This window comes from Emys orbicularis, chromosome 4 (assembly GCF_028017835.1).
Source record: "Emys orbicularis isolate rEmyOrb1 chromosome 4, rEmyOrb1.hap1, whole genome shotgun sequence".
NCBI lineage: Eukaryota > Metazoa > Chordata > Testudines > Emydidae > Emys > Emys orbicularis.
The window spans coordinates 104,053,936-104,071,539 of NC_088686.1; the positions used below are offsets into that span (position 1 = coordinate 104,053,936).

The following is a 17,604-nucleotide window of genomic DNA, read 5'->3' on the forward strand; positions in this document are numbered from 1 at the left end:
TGATGGTAGAGGATGAATGCTCTATATTTTACTCTTTTCTGCCTCTAGCCAAAAAGGACAGGATAATCTGTGATAGCTCTTGAAAATATATTACTTGTCTCTGGCCTATGACCACACTATAAACCAGATTTTTAAAATGGTGTTTATGCTACCTGGATAACTACAGCAAGATACTACTCTGATGGGGTTTTGCCTCAAAACCAAAACTGTACCACCCTTATGACCAATAAGCCAAGAAGAGTATGTCCGCAGGGAAAGAAGTTAGCATCCTTTGGCTAGGCTATGGGATTTTAGGTAGAATTCCCTTCCTGAAGTGCCAAAGCAGTATTTCTATGATGAATAGAACCTTTATTTTTCCAGTTTCACCCAGAGGGTGTGTAAGTGTGATGGGAGCTTCAATTTGCAATTGAGACCCATGTCCCTGATGGCTACTAAAAAAATCGACTAGGGAGGAATTGGGTCAGTTATTGACAGATTCTGGAGGGCAGGATACCATCAAAGGAAGCAATTTCCTTCAATTGAGATTTTAAACCCTTTTCCAGAACTCCTCTCTGCGCTGACAGAAGACACTAGGAACCTGAGCCATCTTTTTCCATGCACTTATAGGAGAACATTACATAATACTCTCATCATAGTTATCCATGCTTTTGTGACGTCCTATTGGAATCACTGCATTACACTCTACATGGAGCTTTCTTTGATACTCCAAAGCTTCAGAAAGCTCAGGTGGTGACTTTTTGCTTGCTTAGCAGCTTTGGCCATAGGAAACATAGGCATGTGCTCCAGGGTTTCACTCCCTTCCTAGTCACTTCTGGTTGTTATTCAAGGTACTGTGTTTTATTTAGGTCCATAGGCACAACCACAGGGAAGGAAAAAAGAATGCTCCCCCCACCACACACACAACTTTGCCTGCCCTAATGGAATTAAAAATGCACAGGTTCCCTTCCCCTCCCTAAAACATGACACCCTGCAGCTGCTCCTTCCTCAATTCTCTCTTTAGACCAAACGTTTCTCAGTCTCCTCTTCCAAAGTCCTATTAGTGTTAGCCATCTCCTAGGGTACTGGTGTCAGCAGTGCTTCCTCCTCCTGCCCAGTAACATATTCCTTGCTGCTATGCTGAAGAGCACCAGGAGTTAAAGGCTGGAGGCTAGAGGAGGGAGAGTGAAAGGGGATGACAGGAGAGCAAGAAAGCCTGATGAGACATGGAGGAAAGGTAGAAAGTGAATATCTGACACAAAGCACAAGCTCTCATGTGGTCAACAACAGGGGAAGGAAAGGAGGCTGCATGTGTGTGGTAATGAAGAAACATTTATGAAGAGCATGTGCATACATGCTCTGAAGTTTGCTTAGGGCCAGCCTTTTCCAACTAGCCTGCCTCTTCCCAATTTGCCTTTTTTCTCCATTGACAGAAAATTCTCCCTCCTGGTACATCCAACTTTTTCCCCCCCTTCCTGTGGTGGCACTAACCGAAGTCAGCAAGGGCATTTTTGCCAACAGTCTCTATATTTAAAAAAAAAAAAATCTACAGAGTGGAAGCAAAAGCACTCTCAGTAAAGCACCTCATATTGGTCTAACAGGCACATGTAATTTGACTATCCACTCAGCCTTCTGACTGGGAGAAAAAGGGAGATATTTTACCAAGGAAGTGCAACCACTTCCAGGAGGCATTTAGTTTTACCATTGATTAAGCTATTTATATTTTTTACATGAGAATAGAGCTTGTTGGATAAGTGCATACCAAGTTTCTAGGGAGTGTCTTTTTGAACTTCTTGCTGTGTTAAAGAGGTGCTAGCACTATGGGATTCACCTGCAAGACAGGAGCAGTAAACAAGGGTTTTACAAGGCAGTTCTCTAGGTGAAGGAGGAATAACTACATAATCCTTGATCTGTTGGTTTGGTTTGTTGTATGCTTGCTTGCAAGACTATACTGTGGTCTGTTTGGGGGCTGTGCACTGAACCAAGCAGCCTGCTAGGCTGAGAGCTTAGTAACAAGGCTCTAGCCCAGGGGTCAGCAACCTTTCAGAAGTGGTGTGCCGAGTCTTCATTTATTCACTCTAATTTAAGGTTTTGCATGCAAGTAATACATTTTAATGTTTTTAGAAGGTCTCTTTCTCTAAGTCTATAATATATAACTAAACTATTGTTGTATGTAAAGTAAATAAGTTTTTTTAAAGGTTTAAGAAGCATCATTTAAAATTAAGTTAAAATGCAGAGCCCCCCGGACCGGTGGCCAGGACCCGGGCAGCGTGAGTGCCACTGAAAATCAGCTCGCGTGCCGCCTTCGGCACACGTGCCATAGGTTGCCTACCCCTGCTCTAATCTGCTATCTTTCGATCCCTAACCCCTTTTGGTTCCCTTGACAAAGGGATGATTAATAAAAGGGTATCTGGCTTTTTACACAAAGCCAATATTCAGTTGCTGAATACCAGCTACACTATTTAAGCATCAGCAGATTTCATTGACTGTATGTTCAATACCTAGCACCAGAAATCTTGAAGGATTAAAGGAAAAAGTTCTCCTCTCAAACCCACATGGTCAGCAGAGGATCAGTTAACATTTGCAGTGTTAACGGATAGCAGAATTTGCCCTGATTATCCCTAGTTGTATTTTCTTTCCAAGACAGCAGTTTGTTATCTGTTAAAGCTCATGAGTTCTTTAAGTTTCCTCAGAACACCGTTGACCTACCTTATAACTCTGACAAGTTCATGAAAGGCTTGGTCTACATTCAATCGTATTTTTGCTGAGGCTTCCATATATGTTACTTTAAGCTGTCGTGCTAATTGCTGGCCTTCCTCTTGTGTTACCTGAAATCAAAAGCAATCATTAAGAGTAAGCTCCAAGCATTCCACTGACATATCCTGATTTGTACACTGTGAGCATGGTGTCTATGAAAAAATAAGTAGCTGTTTCCCTAAATATTGCGTATGAATCACCTTAACGGCTAGATAATATTCAACTACTGAATCCCTCAGGGATAAAATTAAACTATCAACCGGTGTTGAGTATAACTTCTCAAGCATGGTATTTAAAAAAAATAAAGCTACCCACCAAAAATACAAAAAACTGTAAGAATTTAAAATGCAAGTTAACTTTTTTTAAGTGTAGAGAAGAACATTCACAGGAGTCAGAAAGCTCTGTCCATATACCATCTTTAAACCATTTCCCCATTTTCCATTTTATTAAATACTTTTCAAATTCTGTGTAACAGCTCATATGACCAGGGTTTACTTCTTAAATAGGAAAGCCTGAGTATAACAATCCCTGCTCAAACAGATGAACAATTACAATTTTCTGGATAACCCAGTAGTATCCACTAGGCTGTCAATACTGGTAAAACCTATTCTTTTCCCCAGCCCAGCCAAACCTGAACAGTACATACATCACTTAGGTTTTGCACATAGGCGGTGAGTTGTATGTGCTGGTGGTGCCCGGGCTTCAGCAATATTCAGGGCCCAGGAACCCAGCCCCACCAATGTTTGGGGCCGGGTCTCTCCCCCAGCCCCACCTGCTGCCCCCATGCGCCTCCCCAAAGTGTTCCCTGGCCTGCACTTGCTGCCCCCGCTTGCCTTCCCGGTCCCGGAGCAGAGCCTCCCAGGCAGCTCCATGTTGCCTCCTACATCAACTGCCACTGCAGGATCCTAGTGCCCCCCAGCCACTACTGCCAGGGCAGGCTGACCCTGAGCCTGTCCTTCCCCCTCAGACCCTTTCATTTTCCAATGGGACCCTCCACCAGCACAGGGCCCCCCCACCTGCAGTCACCGCTGGACAAGGGGCAGCCCCACCCCTAGTGAGGCTTCAGTGAGGGGCAGCAGCAGGGGAGGAGGCACACATGTGATGGCAGCCCCACCGCTCCCCCCCCCCCCGAGACAAAGGGGCTTCCTGTACCTGAGAGGGGCCCTAGGAGCACGTGCAGTGACAGTGGTGCGAGGTGAGTGTGGTGCAGGGGGGAAGTGGGGGGCCCCTCCCCCGGAGCTCACTGCTGCCTGTGGGGAATCCTCCTCTCTGGCCCTTGCCCCGGGGCAGCCTGTCTGCACCCCAAACTCCTCATCCCGAGCCCTGTCCCACCCCAGAGCCTGCACCTCAACCCTCTGCCCTAGCCCCTCCCCCACCCCAAATCCCTCAGCCCCACCCAAGAGCCCTCACCCCCTGTACCCCACACCTCTGCCCTAGCCCTGAGCCCCCTCCCACATCCCAAGCCCCTCATCACCAGCCCCACCCCAGAGCCCTCACATTTTAAAAAAAGATATAGTAACTCCTCACTTAATGTTGTAGTTATGTTCCTGAAAAATGCTACTTTAAGTGAAACGATGTTAAGCGGATCCAATTTCCCCATAAGAATTAATGTAAATGGGGGGTTAGGTTCCAGAGAATTTTTTTTGCCAGACAAAAAAGACTATATAAATAACAAACACACACACACACACACACACACACAGTATACATTTTAAACAAAATTTAATACTGTACACAGCAATGATGATTGTGAGGCTTGGCTGAGGTGATGAAGTCAGAGGGTGGGATATTTCCCAGGGAATGCCTTACTGCTAAATGATGAACTAGCACTCGGCTGAGCCCTCAAGGGTTAACACATTGTTGTTAATACAGCCTCACACTCTATAAGGCAGCAGGAATGGAGTGGGGAGGAAGGAAGACAGCATGGCAGAGAGCGACAGAGACACTGTGTGTGTGAGTGTGAGTGTGAGTGTGAGAGAGAGAGAGAGAGAGAGAGAGAGTGTGAGTGTGAGACTGAGACAGCAGCTGCTGCCAGCAAGCTCCCTCCATTCTGAGCCCTGTCATGTCCCCCCTGCTCTGTGGAGGGGGGGGGCAGGAACGGGGGAGGGGGGACACCCTGACAACATCACCCCTCTTCCCCCTCCCCTCCTGGCTGCACAGCAAGCAGGAGGCTCCCGGAGCAGCTCCAAGGCAGAGGGCAGAACAGCACACAGCAGTGGTAGAAGGGACACCTGAACTGCCCAGCAATTGATAGCCTGCTGGGCGGCAGCCGCACAGGGAACTTAGGGGAGCTGACAGCCCACCCTGGTTCCAAGCCCCCACCAGCTAGCTCCAATGAGCTGCTCTGTCTGCAAGCAATGGACAAAGCAGGCGGCTGCCAAACAACACTATAAGGGAGCATTGGGCAACTTTAAGTGAGCATGTTCTCCAATTCAGAGGTTCTCAAACTGTGGTCCACGGACCACCAGTGGTCCGCGGATAGTTCCCTCTAAGGTGCACTCCTGGGGGGCCGCACATGAGAGAATGAAGGGCCACCTACCTAATTAGTGGAGCCATGCACCTCTAATTAGGTGCCTGGACCCTGGAGAAGTTGCACATATAAGGTGAGGTGGTGGCCTTGAGGGGAATAGGGAGTAGGTAAGAGGGGCAGTAGTGTGAGAAGAGGGGGTGGGGGGTATTTGGGATGTGTAGGGCTACAGCGGCCAGAGAAAGAGGCTCAGGGCTGCAGCTGCTGGGGAGAGACCCCCTTCCTTCCCAGCTTCAGCTTTGTGGCTGCTGTGGCAGGGGAGAGACACCCCCCCCCCCGCTCCTTTCCAGCCAGAGCTCAGGGGCTGCTGCAGTGGGGGAGAGAGGGAGAGAACCCCCCTTCTTCCCAGTCCCAGCTTGGGGGCTGCTGCGGCAAGGGAGAGAGGGCATATCCATCGCATTAGAAAGGTTAAGACTACTGATATTAAAATATGAGTTGTGTGCTTATGTGTAGAACAAAAAGGTTAATTTAGGGGTTTTTTTATATACGCCTCTACCCTGATATAACGCAGTCCTCCGGAGACAAAAAAAATCTCACCGCGTTCTAGGTGAGACCGCGTTATATCGAACTTGCTTTGGCTCCCCCCGTTCCTTGTTCCCTGACTGCCCCCTCCAGAGACCCCTGTCCCTAATCGCCCCCAGATCCCACCCCCTACCCAACCCCCCTGTTCCCTGTCCCCTGACTGCTCCGACCCCTATCCACACCCCACACCCCTGACAGGCACTCAGCGGCAGTGGCAGGAAGCGGAGCAATGCGGCCCGAGCCCGCTCCGCTTTCCTTGCCCCGGCCCCAGCTGTGTCGGGGGGGGGGGGGGGGGGAAGGGGGTTGTTGGGGAAAGGTCCCACACTCACCGGCGGCGGGAAGCGGAGCGCCGCGGCTGAGAGCTGGCGGACTGGAGTGGGCTGGGGCCGGGCTGCTCTGCTTCCCACTGCCGATGAGTGCGGGGAGGTTGGGGAAAGGACGCCCTCCGCACTCACCTGCGGCGGGAAGCAGAGCAACGCGGCCCCAGCCCACTCTACTCTGCCAGCTCCCAGCCGCCAGTGAGTGCGGGAAGGTTGGGGAAAGGATGCCCCCCCTTACTCACCTGCAGCGGGAAGCGGAGCACCGCAGCTGGGAGCTGGCGGAGTGGAGCGGGCTGGGGCCAGGCTGCTCCGCTTCCGCCTCTGCCAGTAAGTGCGGTGGGGAACCCTTCCCCCAAGCCCTCTCCCCCGAGGGACATGGCTGGGGCTAGGACGAGGGAAGCAGAGCGGGCTGCTCCCGGCCCCCAGCTTAATCCCCTGGGCCACTCTGGGACTGCGGGGCCCCCAAAATTGCCCCCCCACAACTCCTGCCTCCTAGACCCTGAGGGGGGAGCCCTTGACCGCCCCCAAGACCCACTGCTCCGGCCCGGCACCCTTAACACGCTGCTCAGAGCAGCGTGTCAGAGCTTTACCGCGTTGTATGCGAACCTGTGTTATATCGGGTTGCGTTATATGGGGGTAGAGGTGTACCACTTTTATCCAAAGCACTTTACAATAGTTAGCTAACGGTACATACAACATTTGGAAAGATCATTAGCAAGACCCTCAGCAATTTTCAAGTGATCTGTGGAAAAAAAAGTTTGGGAATCACTGCTGTAATTGATCAGCAATGTAACAACAAAACAAAGTTAACCGGGACGACTTTAAGTGAGGAGTTATTGTATATTGGCTTACAAGGCAGGTGGGGGGGGGGGGGGGAAGGGAGGAGGCGGGACTTGGACATGTTCTGGACACCACCAAAAATTATACAAACCTGCTGCCCCTGGTTTTGCGGTAGTAAAGCAAAATAAATAATGAAGTTTGCTACGAACCAAAGCTACGAAGACTCAAATAGCTGCTGCTAGATAAGAACCAAGTGTGCAAGATATAAAGCACAGCTGTTTAGAAATATAGTTTGAACTCCAGAAGATGAGAGGTGGTTACACAGTACTACAGAAATATCTATAAGAAAACTGAGTAGCTTTGCCCTGATACGATGGTACAAGTTTCAGTGAAAAAATATTCTAACAGCAATACACAACGCAGCCCAAAGTGCTGATCTGTGACAAGCAGATCCCGAATAGTAAGCTGGATGACATGCCTTCTGAGCTGGAATCGTTTGATGCTAAACAAGCTGCCACCCACCCATCATCAATTCAATTAATACACCATATTGATAATTTCCAAAGGAATACTTAAGACTAGAGAAGATGACAAAGCCAGTGGGTGCTAAGACGCAGCCTTGCTTCATACCAGTATCAATATTAAACTCAGATGACCTTTCATTTCAATACTGGATGGCTGCCTTCATTCCCTCATGGAACTCCTTGAATAGGAGGAGCACCTTTTGTGGACAGTCAATTTTCAACAGGATCTTACAGATACCATTCCTGCTAACCGTGTCAAAGGCTCTGGATAACATGGATTACTTCTGCTATCTCAGCTCAATTCTTACTAGCTCATTTAATCTTGGATAGGGAACTTGATGCTAGAATCAGCAAAGCTTCTGTTACCTTTGGCAAACTTACCTCATATATTTGCTAACCCTGAACACAAAGGTGTCTCTTTAATCAGGCTTGTGTCCTTAGTACCCTCCTATACAGTTGTGAAAGCTGGGTTACATACTCCAAGCAGGAGTGGAGATTGAACAGTTTCCACCTCTGCTGACTAAGGCCTTGGCTACACTTGCGAGTTACAACGCTGTAAAGGCTCCCCCAGCACTGTAACTCACTCCCTGTCCACACTGGCAAGGCATTTGCAGCGCTGTATCTCCGTGGTTGCAGCGCTGCATGTACTCCACCTCTCCGAGAGGAATAGCATGTATTGCACTGCCGCTGCAGCGCTGCGGCGCCAGTGTGGCTGCCCAATGCACTGTGAATGGCCTCCAGAATTATTCGGCAGTATCCCACAATGCCTGTTCTAGCCACTCTGGTCATCAGTTCAAACTCTACTGCCCTGGCCTCAGGTAACCAATCATGTGACCGAACCTTTACATTCCCCGGGAATTTTAAAAATCCCCTTCCTGTTTGCTCAGCCCGGCGTGGTGTGTAGTGCTATCAGCGAATCTTTCCAGGTGACCATGCCTCCACGTGCCAAGCGAGCCCCAGCATGGAGCAATGGCGAGTTGCTGGACCTCATCAGTGTTTGGGGGGAGGAAGCTGTATAGTCCCAGCTGCGCTCCAGCCGTAGGAATTACGATACCTTTGGGAAGGTATCAAAGGACATGATGGAAAGGGGCCATGACCGGGACGCCCTGCAGTGCAGTATTAAAGTGAAGGAGCTGCGGAGTGCCTTCCGCAAAGCCCGCGACGCAAACGGCTGCTCAGGTGCTCCCCCCGCGACCTGCCGATTCTACAAAGAGCTGGATGCGATACTTGGGGTTAACCCCACCTCCACTCCGAGCACCACCATGGACACTTCAGAGCCACTTCAGAGGAGGAGGAAAACGGGAGCGATGGTGGTGGGCAGGATGGAGACACCCTGGAATCCCTGGAGCCATACAGCCAGGAGCTCTTCTCGAGCCAGGAGGAAGGTAGCCAGTCGCAGCAGCCGGTACTTGGTGGAGGACAAACAGAAGAGCAGGTTCCCGGTAAGCGTTTTTTTTTTTTCCGGGAAGGAATTTTTTCGGTGCAGGCTCTTTGGGAGAGGAGGGTTAGGCATGCATGCCTAGATGCGGAATAGTGCATTGATGTGGTTTATCACATTGCGGTAATCGGCCTCGGTAATCTCCTCGAATGTCTCATCCAGAACGTGTGCAATGCGCTTGCGCAGGTTTATCGGGAGAGCCACCGTGGTCCTTGTCCCAGCCAGGCTAACGTGTCTGCGCCACTGTGCCACGAGGGGCGGGGGGGACCATTGCTGCACACAGGCAAGCTGCATATGGGCCAGGGCGGAAGCCGCATTGCAGTAGAAGACCCTCCCTTGCTTCCCAGGTCACCCTCAGTAGCGAGATATCATCCAGGATGAACTCCTGTGGAAAATGTTGGGACAGTGTTCAGTGTAGGTACCCCCTGAAGCTGTTGGCTCTCCCCAAGGCACAGAAACCCAGAGGACAGTGCAGCCCTGAAACAATCACTCCCCCTTACTCACCATTTTGAGGCTCCCGTGGGATATGTGCGCTCTGTTTCGGACGGGAAAATTATGCTATTGTGTAGACCCTGTGTGTTTTCTACTCCTTAAGTACGGGGGGAATCATTACTCTGTCTGGTATAAACAATGCTGCCTCTGTTAAATGTTGCATTTTGCCTATACTGCTGCATCAACCTTGAGACCTCAGCTGTCCCTCTTATTGCCTGCTCAGAGACTGCAAAGACTCAGGAAGAGACTGCGAAAAAGCAAAGACGACATGCTGCAAGAAGTGATGCGGCAATCTATTAAAGAGAACGAGAAAGCACAGGACTGGAGAGAGAGAGAAAGCAGGATCCGCCAGGAAAATGCAGCGCACCGGCGGCAAAGCACCGCGCACCGGCAGCAAAGCACTGATAGGCTCATAAGCATCCTGGAGCGCCAAGCAGATGCTATCCAGGAGCTCGTAGCCATGCAGAAAGAGGAGCAGTACCGCAAACGCAAACGCCACCCCCCCCCCACAGCCCTTGTCCCCAAACTCTTTCCATTGTGCCCACTGTCACCTCCAACCCACTTTCCCCAACTTCCGTGTTCTTCACGCCACCCGCTGCCTCCAACACCAGTATCTTCACCACCCAGCCCTGAAAACCACAACCCTTACCCTCTGCACTCAACCCCCATCACCATGCAGTATAGCTGTCCTGAAGTGCAGCACTCACTGCACAGCACACCAGACAGGACATACGCGAATCTGTGATTGTACTGTTCCCCACTCCACCCCCTTGTTTCTTTTCAATAAATAATTTTTTTTTCTTTTCAATAAATGGATTCTTTGGCTTTGAAAACATTCTTTATTATTGCATAAAGTAAAAGACTCCTTAGCCCAGGAAATAAACAGGCACTGCAAGTCTGCTTGTCTGCTAAGCAGACACTGATTCCTAAAGATTGGAACTACTGCACTTCACTCCCGTGCAGGGCACCAGATATCACTGCTGGTTTTCAGCCTCAAATTGCTCCCTCAAGGCATCCCTAATCCTTGCAGCCCCACGCTGGGCCCCTGTAATAGCCCTGCTCTCTGGCTGTGCAAATTCAGCCTCCAGGTGTTGAACCTCGGAGGTCCATGCCTGAGTGAAGCTTTCACCCTTCCCTTCACAAATATTATGGAGGGCACAGCATGCGGATATAACCGCGGGGATGCTGTTTTCGGCCAAGTCCAGCTTCCCATACAGAGATCGCCAGCGGCCCTTTAAACGGCCAAAGGCACACTCCACAGTCTTTCGGCACCAGCTCAGCCTGTAGTTGAACCGTTCCTTGCTGCTGTCAAGGCTCCCTGTGTAGGGTTTCATGAGCCACGGCATTAACGGGTAAGCGGGATCTCCAAGGATCACAATGGGCATTTCAATTTCCCCTACCGTGATCTTCCGCTCTGGGAAAAAAGTCCTGGCCTGCATCTTCCTGAACAGCCAAGTGTTCCGAAAGATGCGTGCGTCATGCACCTTTCCGGGCCAGCCTGTGTTAATGTCAATGAGACGCCCACGGCGATCCACAAGCGCCTGGAGAACCATAGAGAAATACCCCTTCCGATTAACGTACTCGGATCCTAGATAGGGTGGTGCCAGAATAGGAATGTGTCCCCCATCTATCGCCTCTCCACAGTTAGGGAATCCCATTTGTGCAAAGCCATCCACTATTTCCTGCACATTACCCAGAGTCACGGTTCTTCTGAGTAGGATGCGATTAATGGCCTTGCAAACTTGCATCAACACGATTCCAACGGTCGACTTTCCCACTCCAAACTGGTTTGCGACCGACAGCTGTCTGGAGTTGCGAGCTTCCAGACTGCAATAGCCACCCGCTTCTCCACTGGCAGGGCAGCTCTCAATCTCATGTCCTTGCGCCGCGGGGTGGGGGTGGGGGGTGGGGGGGGGCCAGCTCCTCACACAGTCCCATGGAAGTGGCTTTTCTCATCCGAAAGTTCTGCAGCCACTGCTCGTCATCCCAGACTTCCATGGCGATGTGATCTCACCACTCGGTGCTTGTTTCCCGAGCCCAAAAGCGGTGCTTTTAGAACTTAAGAACTTAAGAACTGCCCATGTCCGTGAATGCCACAAGCAATTTCTTGTCGTACGCGTTACGCAGCTCGATAGCATCGTCGGACTCCTCACCCTCACTGTTACTTTGGATCTTAAGGAATAGTTCGACAGCCAAACGTGACGTGCTGGCGAGACTCATCAGCATACGCCTCAGCAGTTCGGACTCCATTTCCCACAGACAGATCGCGCTGCACAGAAACCGTTGAAAGATGGCGCCAAAGGTGGACGGAAACAAAGGGATTTCTGGGATGCGAAGCGATGCATCACGGGGCATTGGGACAGGACCCAGAATCCCCCGCACCCACGCCCCCTTCCCACAACCCACGGCGCCAGAATGGGAAAAGGTGCTCTGTGGGATAGCTGCCCATAATGCACCGCTCCCAATAGCGCTGCAATTGCCACAAGTGTGGCCACGACAGTGCGCTGGGCAGCTGTCAGTGTGGACAGACTGCAGCGCTTTCCCTACTCAGCTGCACGAAGTCAGGTTTAACTCACAGTGCCGTACATCTGCAAGTGTAGCCAAGGCCTTAGAAAAATCCTCGGAGTTACTTGGGACCAACAGCTCACAATAATGAGATCCTTGAGAGAACCAGCCTACAGTCCCTGCAGACTACACTGGACATTTGCAGGCTTCACTGCTTGGGACACGAGGAACGCATGCCCCAAGATAATCTGCTGAAGGCTGTGCTCTATGGCCAACTTAAGAACTGCCCATGACACAAAGGAAGGCCAAAGGTCTAATATAGCAACAAGGTGAATGAAGCAAGGTCTCAAGATATCCAGCATTTCCACTGACAACTGTAAAAATCCTGCCCAAAATCATTCAGTTTGGAGAAGCTGGGTTAAAAAGAGCCATCAGAGAGCTCAGCAGGCAAGCCAGAAAGCAGAGTATGCTTCAAATTCTATCTGGTGAGGGGACCTGTAGCCACTGTGGGAAGGTTTGCCGCTCGCATCAGGCTCTTTTCCCATACCACCGCTAAGCACCCTTGACAGACTGACTTTGTTGCATCTCCTTTCATCTGTTAAGATGTTGAATGGCCACATGAGGACGAAAGAGCAGATTTTTAGTGGTAAAGATGAAGCAACAGATCTTGGTAAAATACTGGCTACAAAGAAAGATAGTCAAAGATTACACCTTGGTCTGACTGGAAGAATAACAGATGTCAATGGCAAGAGAAGTGCAGGAGGACAGCGGTCGAGAGAAAAGATAAAGTGTAGTTTAGGAGAGATTTAACTGGATGTCCAGGTGCAATCTCAAAGAGATGTCAGAGGCAGACAGAGATAAGACACTGGACAGATGAGGGGCAGGGCAGGGATAAAGAGGTAGACTTGTGGGTGGTCAGCAGATTAGTATGAGAGACACAAATTAAGAATAAAAATGCTTTACATAAATTAGGTCAGTTAATGTGAAGAGAGGTACCCAGGGAGTGCAGAGGCTGGAAGAGGAGAGGGGAAATGCTTTTTATTGATTTTATAGCCTTTCTGACCTGCTGTATAATAGGCAGAGTTTCCACCAGTAATTCCTGCATTGAACCTATACTTCTGATTGTAGCTCTAAAAGATAGATTCTAAAAGATACACTGTAGCTCCGTGTATCTTTTAGAAAGACCTAATCTTGATTTATAGATTTCAAGTGATTGAGAATCTACCACAACCCCAGGTTAACTACCATCAGTGTTAAAAACGTGCACCTTATTACTAGTGTGAATGTGTCTAGCTTCAGATTCCAGCCATTGGATCATGTTATGCCTTTGTCTGCTAAAGTAAACAGACCCTTATTAGCAGATCCTTTTCCCTATGTAGGCATTTATAGACAATCCAGTCAACCCTTATCCTCCCTTTGGATACGTTAAATAGATTGCAATTCTCAAGTCTCTCTCTGCAAGGCAGTTTTTCTAGATCAACTATTCCTGTAGCTCATTTCCAGTTTTTCCACATCCTTTTTTGAAGTACTGACAATAGGACTGAACACTACCTTAGCAAGTCTTGCTATTACCTCTGTATATGGCACAACCTCCCTACTTCTACTCAATAGGCCCATTTATACACCGAAGGCTCATGTTAGCGCTCCTTGTCACAACATCACATTGGGAGCTCATGTTTAGTGGGTTATTCACCATGACCTCCAAGTCCTTTCCAGAGTCACCCCATCCTGTAAATGTGACCTACATTCTTTGTTACTAAATATAAATACAGCCAAATGCATGGTTTAAAAAAAATGTTCAAATAAGCGCAGTTTACCAAGCAACCTAGACCACTCTGTATAATTGACCAATCTTTTACCACTCTACCAGTTTTGGTGGTCCTCACATTTTTTCTTTTTAAAATCAGCAGTGACTTTATATTTTCTTCCAAACAATTGATAAAAATATATTTAATAGCAAAACCCACTTCCAATGGGTGCCTCAGGGGACTCTGAAGGATTCACTGGTTTCCTGCTTAGTTGGTGTAACTCAAAGTGCTAACCTTGATCTGCTGCCTTACAAGATTGATCCAAGCTGTCTGTAGCAGCTCCACAACAGAGATCAGCTGGTATGCTTTTGTCGGCAATTCCCAGATCTGTACATCTAAAAGGTAAGGCACTCTAAACTAGAAAGACAGGGTGCCACAGTTCACGGCAACTACATCTGTATTTTCCCCCTTTGGTCCAGCAAGGGCCCCCACACACTCAGGCTTCCAGCTCCTCAGCTGTTGCCTTTTGGGTGGAGACCTGCATCTCACTCCCTTCAGACGAGGGCGATGTCCAGGCTGCACAGTTCCCTGCTTTCACTGTGTATTTCCCAGCAAAGACTCTGCCGCCCTAAACCGATCTACTTGCTTTCTTTTCAGAGACTGATAACAGAGTGATTGCTGCAGACACAAGTTACCACACAGTTCTTTCTAAGCACACCTACTTTATTCTTAAGGTAAAAAGCATAACAGAGAAGACATACTAAAAACAATAAAAGAACATACATGCACACTAAGCTACTATGCATCACCTCACCCTAGGTGTTTTTTGGGGGGGGTGGGGGGGGGAGGTTACAAGATCAAAGTTTCAACACAGAACAAGTTCACAGTCTTATGAGGCTTCAGTAGGCCCAGTCCTTCCAATCCTTGCATAAGGATTGGGGCCCTCCATATACCGGGGTCCTGGCCATTTGCTGGATCAGGAAGAAGGCCCTGAGTCAGTATAAGACACAGGTTTCAGAGTAGCAGCCGTGTTAGTCTGTATCAGCAAAAAGAACAGGAGTACTTGTGGCACCTTAGAGACTAAAATTTATTTGAGCATAAGCTTTCGTGGGCTAAAACCCACTTCATCAGATGCATGCAGTGGAAAATACAGTAAGAACGAACACACACACCATGAAACAATGGTTACCATACACACTATAACGAGTGATCTGTTAAGGTGAGCTATTACCAGCAGGAGAGAAAAAAAAAACTGTAGTGGTAATCAAAATGGCCCATTTCCAGCAGTTAACAAGAAGGTGTGAGGAGCAGTAGGGGGAAAAAATAAACATGGGGAAATAGTTTTACTTTGTGTAATGACCCATCCACTCCCAGTCTTTATTCAAGCCTAATTTAATGGTGTCCAGTTTGCAAATTAATTCCAATTCAGCAGTCTCTCGTTGGAGTCTGTTTTTGAAGTTTTTTTGTTGTAATATTGCGACTTTTAGGTCTGTAATCGAGTGACCAGGGAGACTGAAGTGTTCGCCAACTGGTTTTTGAATGTTATAATTCTTAACATCTGATTTGTGTCCATTTATTCTTTTACGTAGAGACTGTCCAGTTTGGCCAATGTACATGGCAGAGGGGCATTGCTGGCACATGATGGCATATATCACATTGGTAGATGTGCAGGTGAACGAGCCTCTGATAGTGTGGCTGATATGATTAGGTCCTACGATGGTGTCCTCTGAATAGATATGTGGGCAGAGAGTTGGCAACGGGCTTTGTTGCTGGGTTAGTGTTTTTGTTGTGTGATTGCTGGTGAGTATTTGTTTCAGGTTTGGGGGCTGTCTGTAAGCAAGGACTGGCCTGTCTCCCAAGATCTGAGAGTGATGGATCGTCCATCAGGATAGGTTGTAGATCCTTGATGATGCGCTGGAGAGGTTTTAGTTGGGGGCTGAAGGTGACAGCTAGTGGCGTTCTGTTACTTTCTTTGTTGGGCCTGTCCTGTAGTAGGTGACTTCTGGGTACTCTTCTGGCTCTGTCAAACGGTTTCTTCACTTCAGCAGGTGGGTACTGTAGTTGTAAGAACACTTGATAGAGATCTTGTAGGTGTTTGTCTCTGAGGGGTTGAAGCAAATGCGATTGTATTGTAGAGCTTGGCTGTAGACAACGGATCGTGTGGTGTGGTCTGGATGAAAGCTGGAGGCATGTAGTAAGTATTGCGGTCAGTAGGTTTCCGGTATAGGGTGGTGTTTATGTGACCATCGCTTATTAGCAGTGTAGTGTCCAGGAAGTGGATCTCTTGTGTGGACCCATGGAAAAGAAGCCCTTGAGGAATTCCACCATGATTTCAACAATTTCCACCCCACCATCAACCTCAGCCTGGACCAGTCCACACAAGAGATCCACAAGTACTCCTGTTCTTTTTAGTATAAAACACAGGCTTTCATCTGAGGCTATGCCTACACTGTGCACCTTACCACACCATTGTAAGGTAAGCAGTGTAGCTGTTCTCTCTTGCTGGGAAAGAACTCTCCCGGCGACTAAAATAAAACCACCCCCAACGAGGAGCAGTAACTTAGTCGACAGGAGAGGGGCTCCCGCCAATTAAGCTCTATCCACGCTGGTGCTTTTTGTTGTTAAAACTTTTGTCGTGTGGGAGGGGTGTTTTTTCACACCCCCGAGTGACAAAAGTGAACGACAAAAGTGCAGCGTAGACAAAGCTTAAGTCTTTATTATAGTAGTCCCAAGAGAATCCAGTCTGAACTAGTATATGCATATCTCCCCAGAAGGGTGGCTTCAAAGGCTGACAATAGAACAAGCTCATTAGCATCCCCCTCCCTACTAGAAAGGGTACATACAATGCCACAACATACACGCAATTGCATTTTTAATGCAATGTACCCCAGAGATATTAACCCTAAATCAATACGGCTTACCTCAAGTCAATAAAATTTATCTTCATTCCATAAAGTTTGTTCAGGGTACTACAGAATATTGTCAGTCTGTCGCACAGGGAATCTTTCAGTTCTCTGTCACTGCAGCGCCGACAGACTTAGGCACCAACAACCTTCAAGGCACATTACAAGGCTTAGCTATTTACTCAGTTTTTTACCTGAAGGGAATGTTATGAAGATGTTTGTTGTGATTTGGGGAGTTTGCATCCTTGTGATTGGGGTACACAATACATATATCTGCTGCTGAGCACCTGGACGGCAGAAGTAACAGGTAAAAAGGAATAAAGTGATAATGCTTCAGTTACCAGACAAAAGGTGCTTAAAAAATAAATAGGACTAAACTGTTCAAACATTTCAAATGAGATTGTGCGCTGTGGCGCTAAGAGGCAGAGCACAGAACTTTCATCACAGGAGAAAGAAGGGGCTATGGTGGCTTCAAGCCACCTGTGCACCGTACAGTTCCTGGGCTGCTCCTGTGTCCTAGTAGAACTTACAAAGCCCTAGGGGCCTGCCTAAGTTATGGCAGTTTCAGTTTTCTATCCTATGGGCTGCAGCCCTGACTAAAATCTTCACAGCGCTGCCTGCTGCACTCAGCGTTCACGTGGCCCCAACCAACATGCCCCCCTATCCTAGGGCTTGCGAAGGGGTATCCTTGGGAGGCAGCCTTATGGAATCTTCTAAAATGCCTGTACCAGTGGAATCCTCTCATAGGCTCGAATCTGGGCTATTAAGTACCTTTTATAACACTCCTCAGCCCTTTATACCCCTTGAATATAAAAAGGATGAAACAGGGTGAGGTTCTCATCCTGAGCTTTTGCAGATATACCTACAATACTCTATTTTCCTCCATTGTAACTCAAATGGCTAATAATCCTGGGAATTCAGATGTTAAAATTTAAATCTGCAATAAAACGAGTGAGTGAATTGATGGGGTGAAAGTACCTGAAATAATTATGAAAGACAGGGCAGAAAAGCATGTAGAAAATTAAGAAATGTAAAGTCTTAAGGAAAAAAGAAAAGTACACCAAGAAGATGGTGACTAATTTTGCCCTAGGGGATATAAGATGACATTTTAT

The 17,604-nt window shown here is 48.3% G+C and overlaps 1 protein-coding gene across 1 annotated transcript in view; it reads right to left on the minus strand.

The window, feature by feature from the left end:
* RRAS2 (RAS related 2) overlaps window positions 1-17,604 on the minus strand; it is an 88,024-nt gene that overhangs the window by 2,722 nt on the left and 67,698 nt on the right. Inside the window, exon 5 of the mRNA XM_065402684.1 lies at window positions 2,686-2,804. Coding sequence (XP_065258756.1) covers window positions 2,686-2,804 — 119 coding nt within the window. The remainder of the gene's footprint in view (window positions 1-2,685; window positions 2,805-17,604) is intronic.